The 8,482-nt window shown below is 38.9% G+C and overlaps 1 protein-coding gene across 1 annotated transcript in view; it reads right to left on the bottom strand.

The window, feature by feature from the left end:
• LOC104282640 (soluble lamin-associated protein of 75 kDa-like) overlaps window positions 1-8,482 on the bottom strand; it is a gene marked incomplete at both ends in the record, with an annotated part of 18,679 nt that overhangs the window by 7,740 nt on the left and 2,457 nt on the right. Inside the window, 4 exons of the mRNA XM_009880754.1 lie at window positions 2,882-2,980; window positions 3,200-3,336; window positions 4,751-4,930; window positions 7,530-7,701. Coding sequence (XP_009879056.1) covers window positions 2,882-2,980; window positions 3,200-3,336; window positions 4,751-4,930; window positions 7,530-7,701 — 588 coding nt within the window. The remainder of the gene's footprint in view (window positions 1-2,881; window positions 2,981-3,199; window positions 3,337-4,750; window positions 4,931-7,529; window positions 7,702-8,482) is intronic.

Below are 8,482 nucleotides of genomic sequence, written 5' to 3'. Positions count from 1 at the left end.
TGCCCGTGGCCTTTTTGAAGTTCATGTGGCTGGCTTGCGCCCCCCTCTCCAGCCTGTCCAGGTCCCTCTGGATGGCAACCCTCCCCTCCAGCGTGTCTACCCTGCCAAACAGCTTGGTATCATTGGCAAACTTGCTGAGGGTGCACTCGACCCCACTGTCTATGTCACCAACAAAGATGTTGAACAGTACAGGTCCCAGTACCAACCCCTGAGGAATGCCACTTGTCACTGGTTTCCACTTGGACATCGAGCTGTTGACCGCAACTCTTTGTGTGTCCGTCCAGCCAGTTGTTTATCCTCCAAGTGGTCCATTTGTTGAATCCATGTCTTATATGTATGTATCTTATCTCAACAAATTAAATATTTTATCATGTTTACTACAAGCATAGTATAAGTACATATAAGTATGTCCCATTCCGCAACCAGTACAACAAGAATTCTTTTGTTCCTTTTTCTTATTTGAAACATGTATACTGACCTGATGTTTAGACTCCACTAAACCACATTTCTTTCTAACATCTCAGTTATTTCTCAAAGCAAAAAACAAACCTACATAAGGTATTTCATCCCATTTTTCAGTTCGGCGACAAAACAATGTTAATTGCAATATAGTATTATATTTCAAAGACCCATTTTCTGGCCATTTTTCACCATCCTCCAACTGATATTGTGGCCACCATTGATTACAGTATCGCTTTAATTTATCTTTCATCATGGGGTCCCCTCCAAATTTATTCCAATTCTTTAGGATGCATCCTAGGGGAGAACAGGAGGCTGTCTCCTGAGAAACAGTAGCACCCATGTCAGTACCGAAAAAAAATTCCCTTATTCAGTGTTTACTAAAAACCCAAGGGGGACTCTAACCCTTTCTTCAGAAACGTTATTCTACGAGGGATGTCTCCCTTCATCTTCTGCCACGTATCTCCCTTGATACATCTTATGCAGACCAAAATGCTCACGGCTTCTCAGTGATTTTCCTCCCCCCTTTTCCTTATTTCAAAATACCTCTTTTCAGTAGCATTGCACCATTGTATTGCTCACCGCCCAACTGCAGGAGAGAAGCTGAAGGAGTCCCTGATCAACAGGTTGGTGCGCACCAGAGTCCACTCAGTCCTCTTCCCGTCAGATGCGGCAACACAAACCAGGCAAGGCTGTCAGCACAGTCCCATCTGGGTTGCCAGAAACTGTTGTCCCAAATATGGGTTATTTCTGGGTTCTTTACCCAGTGTGCAAGCCAATAACACAGAGCAGAGGTATTACCAGTTTATTCAATTAATGCGCAGAAATGGGGTACTCGCCCCAAAACGGCAGCACACCTTAGTTTCAAAAAATCTCCACTTTTATACATTGATTATTACATATTTAAACAATTAATACATATTCATTATTATTCTCTAATGATCAGTCGAGATTTCTTCGCTTCCTATGTAAATTAGTGCGCAGATTCTGTCTCCTTCCATTGTTCTCTTTTGAGTAAGTGGTATCATTTGGGTAGGTGGTCAATGAGTCGGTGATTGTGATCTCCCCCTGCCGAAATCGCCTTTTACCTACTTCTCCTCTACTCTTGGCGGTGGTTTTCTCGGTTTGCTGACCAGGCCTACAGTTCATCACTCTCTTGACAAGAATATGTTACTTATCAGCAAAGCTACATTGTCTAGTAGTTAGTTCCTTAATCAAATCTTAGATAAATCATGTCTAGTTACTATTTCTCTATTTTAATATTCGGTAAATAATTAAATAGGGTTGGGGATGCATAGAGGACACTTAGCAGCAGCAGGTTTCCTTAGTTGCTTCAATTGTATTGCACTTTTTTTTTTTTCTTCTAGTTAATGCCAATTTTACTACAACAGGGGGAAGGTGAGGTGTTCTAATTTTTTTACTGTTCCAACAATTTTTAAAGCATTGCAGAACGCATTACAGATAGTGCAGGTGCCAAGAAAAGAGCTGCCAGCAATTCTACCAAGCTATGAGGAGTTGGAGCTCTTTGGAATCTATCATGTTCTGGAAGAAGGCAAGAGACAGGACTTGAGGTCTTAACTCACAGCCACAAAAATCGTAAGAACTACTAATATCCTTCTGCTATTTTCTCCAAGTATATCCATGTAGCTCTACAACCAAAACATGCATTTTTGAGATTGTTTTGATGATATTATCATTCTTGGAATCTGAATCTTGAACTCAGTGATGATGCTCAACACTATTACAAATTAAAGATAACTAAGAGTTGTTGCTTCTGATCATTTAGAGACTAAGAACATCACTACTTTGCTATCAGTTTTGCTTTCGGAAATGCTAATTTTCTCAACTGGGAAAAGGGACATTTGATTTACATTTCAAATCTGAAGTTTAGATACGAAGAGCTGAGAGTACCAAATTCATCCATTATTTCCTATTTTTAATTAAAGCTTTGACTTCTATGAAAGCATGGTCATGTCAATACTACAGACAGTCCTGAAGCACACAAATCCATCCTCACTGTATTTGGAGCTACAAGTTTTTCTCAAGCACATTCTGTGTGGCTTCAGAACACAAACGAGATAGAGGAACAGCTTCATATTAATCTAAGACACAAATATATTCATATTCAAATATATGAGCCAATTCAATTATAATGAGATGGACAAAAAGCATCTCTCATTTTTTTTTAGTAACAAAGCAATCAAAATAACTCTGATAGAACCATGGGTTCTGTCAGACTGGCTGCCACTTAGAGAAAGTGAAGAGATATGAAAAGTACAAGCTCTCTGCGTAACCCAGGACTGTTCTTTGAGAACTTGAAATAGAAATATCAAGAATAGGACAAGATAAGATACATGATTATAGAAAACTCTTAAAAGCTCTCAAGCCTTTTTAATATATGTAAAATAGTCTGTGTACCTACACTTAGCTGTGTTTCTAGCTCAGTCTTTTGTCCACTTGCTTCAGATTCTGCTGCAGACTGTCGAAAATAATCCTCTGCTTGGAAACTTGTATTTTCTTTCTGAGAGACCTCTGCTGTTAAGATTTAAAAGAGTAAACAGGGAAAAGAAAAACTATAGTACCTTTATGTAACAATTAACCATTCCAAATATGATCTCACTGATCTCAGGACAAATAAAAATCTTTCTACTAGTTTCCATGGGTAATGTTCACAGAAGTCACTGTTGAACAAACACTCTACAGTACAACTTTTACAAAGTGTCAGAAAACAAAACAAAGCATCCATACCTGCAATTTTGAGCTTTTCCCTTTGCAATATAGTGGTAATAGGTGTTCTCTGGAACCAATGTCCTGCTCCCTCCACTTCCCACAAAAGGTCATGATCCCCAGGGTACTTCTCAAAATAGTGCTTACAAGCTTAACAAACATAAGAAAAAGCACACTACTATATATACTTGTCTGTACATCAGTTTTTAAAGTTTATCTGAAATCAAAGTCATTTGCAATCTTTCATCATATGCATAAACCACCACAGAAAGAACTGTTCAACAAAACAGTCCAGTCTGAAATATGTTTATAATGTATGCTTTACCCTACCTAGTAATCTGTCTCAATAAATCCTTTCTTCAGGTTTGAGCACTTTCCATTATTATCTTAAACTGCAAACAAAGATAGATGGGATTTTTTTTCCTTCTTCTCTAAGCACCCACTTTGGAGTTTTACAACTTCACTGGTCACTGTCCATGCTAATCACAAGACCCAACCAGGATCAAAGAGCTCTTCGACAGAGGATGTAGTCAAGTGATTTTTGTCACCTCATGTTATTATAGGCACCTGTGAAAAGCACTCTTTGGGAACACAATCATGTTGCCATTGCATGGTTTATCATCCACTCACTTTTGGAATATTTTCTTCTTTGCTGTCCCTCCACTTCTTTCCTCTCAATACACATACTAAACATCCACGTGGAGAGAAATGTTTTGACTTTATTCTGTAGTAGCTACCAGGAAAACTACCATTTTTCACCTGATTCACTACTGATGCATAATCTCAGTGGACAAGATCCATGCCGTATCATTCCTTAGCCAGGGAAATGGATTAGTCGTTAAATTCTGCTCAAGACGGTTTGCTGGTTGAAGCCTAACAAACCAGGTCTAGACAGATCCAACAGCAGAGAGCAGTACTTGGAAAAGCAAAAAGTTTCAAGTGCCTAAGTAAGAAGGCCAGATGAAAACATTAATAGAAGGAAGCCTGATATATTGCCTGAGAGTAGGCCTTGAGAAACTGGACAAAGGAAATGCTTCTTGCCTGAACACAGTCCCAACCAACATCGTTTCCAAAATGTGTGTCACTTCCTAGCTGACATAACCCTCTTGGGTTGTTAATGGAAGAACCATAAGTGTTTTCCTTATACATTAGAACTGTATGTCCACTTGACCAGAAGTTCTGAGAAAGCATGAATTAAATGACCTTGTGAGGCTTAGAAGCAAGCAAGAAAAAGGTACTACAAAGAAGATATACATTAGGAGATCATACACAAAAACACCTCAGCCCACTCTGGAGTCTGGGGGAGGGGAATATAGCGGTAAACTGCACAGTAACAGAAAGCCAACAGAGATCCAATAATCTAACCTCACACAGAGGATTAAAAATCTAATCAGGAAATACTTCATCATCTTCAACAAATCAGGTTTTTTAACCTTCACTGAAGAGCAGGACATTTAATACAGAAACTGAGGATGCAACCACAAACACGGAGCTTGAACAAAAGCACTCATTTAGACATGTAAAGAAAACAAAAAAGATAAGAAGAATAAAACAAAAAGCTTGCCTATGTAGATGAAGGATGACAGTGGGTATCGTAGGCCAAGAGTGTCTTCTGTAAAGGAATCCACAAAGTCTTCCAACATAACGAGCCCAAAGTCTTTCCCACGATGTTTCTTTCTTACAAACATTGTGTCTAGCACTGGCAGCTGATAACTCTGAGTAAGAGAAGAGCTACAAATACTTCCTGAAATAACAGGGAGGGGGGAATCCATCAGTACTTCAGCATTGACATGTTGCCGTATGGATTTTAGCATATTCAAATAGAGAGCTTTATAAATTATAAAAATTATATCAAAAACTTAATAAGTCATATAAATATATAAAGTTATATTAAAGTTATAAAAATAAATAATTGCTATCAGATATTTATTGGCTCTTTGGGCAGGCTTCATAATGTTGCCAAGATATATCATAGATTAATATGTTAGAAAGAGTCTGCTAAAGCAGTCCAGTAGTACCCGAAAAGAATAGCAGAGATAGAGAGGAAAGGCTCACTTTGAAATCTCACTATACAATTCCATAGGAAAACCATACTAAAAATGCAGCTGAAAAAGGGAGGAGGGAAAAGACGACAATAAAATTCTTGAATTGCACTTTTATGTAGATTATATAACTCCTCAGGACAAATATGAAGATTACAATGCAGCTCTTGTTTAAGGACTGAAACAATAATTCCAATTTTTTTAAAATGAAACAACAAAAAAAAAAATCCTAGGATGCTTTACATTGAAACTCTCCCATAAATAATACATTGTCCCTAATTAAATGAAGATGAAACAGACTGTCACAACACATATGTACTTCAGCATCAGAGGATTCAAAGGATAGCTATGGACTCAGTGGTGACAAAGTTATGCCACATAATGGCATTAAGATAGCATGTCAGCTATCCAATTCATTTTCAGGCACTCATTTTGCCAGTCAGTGTGAATAATGTAAAAAGAAAAAAAATTAAAAAAAAAAAAAGTCCTTTCCTCTAACAAGGACAAAGAGAAGCATACAGTCATCTATACAACAGTTTATCTTCACAACCTTGTACTTTTGAGACCAATGAACACACTTCTCTTCATTTTTCAAGCAAGGAAAACGTGGGCAGAGAGGTGTCGTGGTTTGGCCTCAGCCAGCAACAAAGAACCACACAGCCGCTCGCACAACTCCCACAGTCATGGAAAAAGAAATCGTCAGGGCAAAACTCGTGGGTTAAAAGAATGTAATTTAACAGAACAGCAAAAGAAAAGATGAAAACGCGATTACAGTACCGCCGCGAAGCGCACCGACCGACCCGCACAGCCGCAGCCCACCCCCAAGTGGTGACTGCTCTCCTCGCCCCGGCTAGTGCCTCTTATGCACTCGGGCATGGGTCACGTGGTATGGAATACCTGCCCCCTGCCGGCTCCTGGGGGGATTAACCCCATCCCTGCCGGAACCAGGACAAGAGGTTACATTACTTGGGTACCTTTTGGGGTCAAGTTCCACCATTCTTTCCTAACCATCTGTATCCAGAGCTGTCTTTCTCCATATGGGCTACTCATTTGGAGAATACATCACACAATCAAACATGGGTGAAATATTGAGAATGCCTTCAGTGTTTGCAAACTCAGGACAAGTAAATGGGAGAGCATCATGAAAACTATAACAAATCAGCTTGAGTATAGCAAAACTTCAGTGCCATATAAACAAGCATCCCCATTCTAGACTAAAAATAGAACCACTACTCTAATTTCCAGTTTTATAAGGCCACAACAACTACTTTGTGACCACCATGCTACAGCATTTTTTTACATTACAAATAATACTGAGAATTATACAAATTATGCAATGTATTGTTTCTTAAAAAAAAAAAAAATTCCACAAAAAGATAACAGAGACAATCAGAACAAATTAGCTGGTTGCTTTCCTATCTTGATTGCCAGACCAAAATAGGTCAGTGATCCAGACAGCTTACTACTGTATTTCTAACAGTTTGCAAAGGCATATATGTATGTCAGATGGAGGAAGTCTCCAGCGAACCTCCAGTACCAACATTAATCCTGAATTCATTAACCCCCTCTAGAGATAAAACAAAAATGCCAGATTGTTTCTTCTTGATCCAAAAGTTGATGTTCTACAAAGTGCTATCAACGTGCCAAACAGCCTACTCAAATACCAAATTTTATTGAAAAACACAATTAAGTCCAAAACAACTAAAGGGAAATTATAATGTTTTAGAAAAACAACAGAAAAATCTGTACCATTAATGACATAAACCTGCTAGCTAAACTGTAATCTCTGAGGGAATGCATGCGTGGAAGGAAAGGGAATCTCTTTTTGTTACCACCAAGTATAGCTGAATCTTGTGCCTGTGAGCAAAGTTTCTATGTTGTAATGATATAAAATGTTTAAGTGATAATGACATCTGATTCTACAATTATTTCAGATAAACAGGATCTTTGCATTCTGGAGCTAGGTAAAAACAAACCAACCAACCAAGCATAGCCCAATCTAACATTAAACAATTATTGGGGGGGGGGAGAAAAGCTTTCAGGTATACCTCATTTCTACAATTTTAAATCTATTTTGCAGAATATGAAGAAATCTAAAAACTTTCTTAAGATTACTAAAGAGCATAAGCATTTAAGCCAGAAATTTTAACTGCAATCTGACTTCTTATGAATTCAAGAAAACACCAACTTACTAGGCCTGCAAGGCTTGTAGAGTCTCTACTAAACAATATTCTTCAAATAAGCTCCCCATCCCCCACCCCTTCCACCCCCCTCAAATCCCACAATACACAAGTGTTTTACCTGTAGGTTTAACAGAATAGAACCCAATAGCCTCTCCTTTTTTCCACATGATCTTAGCATAGTCGTTGCTACCATGACAGAGAAATGGGACCTCATTTCTTTCTATTTCTTGTTTCCGATAGATAATTCGATTCAGAACATAGAGAACCACCCTCTCTCCAACAGATTTCACCTAAGGAAAACAGAAAAACACTTTAAAAGAGTGGCCAGTTTAGTTGATACTCACACATCAGGGACCTTATTTTTCAGTTCCAGCTAACACAGCTGCAGACCAAGTCAAGAGAAGCTCTAAGTGCTAAAACAGGATGAAGCTCTGGGGTTTGTTTGAGGCCTAGGAGATGCTCTGAAGCCATAGCAATAGGTTAAGTATAAAGCACTACCATAGACAGAGAATATTTCACGACTTCAATGACAATCCCAATCCAATGGATAAAAGTTGATAGAACTGCTGGGAGCAGGGTAGTGGGGGGAAGTGTTTTGATTTTAACTCAAAACTATTTGGGGATTTAGGAAACATTCACCACGTACAATAGTAGTATGCCAGCCTCAGATTTCCCAGGCTAGCGGGTAATTGGACTCCTACAAAGAAGAAATTATCAGCCTCACGGGGTAGCAGGACAACATAATCACTGCTGATAGAGTGGCAAAACAACAGGACACGATGCAGTGGAAGAACTAGTTATAACAGTTTCTGTGGCATGAAACAAGGAATTCAATATCCTTTTCTCTTTTCCGCAGGGTTCCTTTTACATATGAAATTTAAGTTCACCACTATCCCACCCACTGTGAAGGAATAAGAGAGAAACCATGTTCCCTTCCCAACCCCCAAAGTCTCTGCTACCCTACCTGTAAAAGATTCAGCTTTCCCAAATTATCATTTGCCGTGGTTTGGCCTCAGCCAGCAACAAAAAACCACGCAGCTGCTCGCTCCACTCCCACAGGCAGGGGGGGGG

This window comes from Charadrius vociferus, unplaced genomic scaffold, assembly GCF_000708025.1.
Source record: "Charadrius vociferus isolate BGI_N301 unplaced genomic scaffold, ASM70802v2 scaffold1853, whole genome shotgun sequence".
NCBI lineage: Eukaryota > Metazoa > Chordata > Aves > Charadriiformes > Charadriidae > Charadrius > Charadrius vociferus.
Note: the sequence above shows the minus strand (reverse complement) of the source record. Positions and strands in the feature narration are given on the sequence as shown.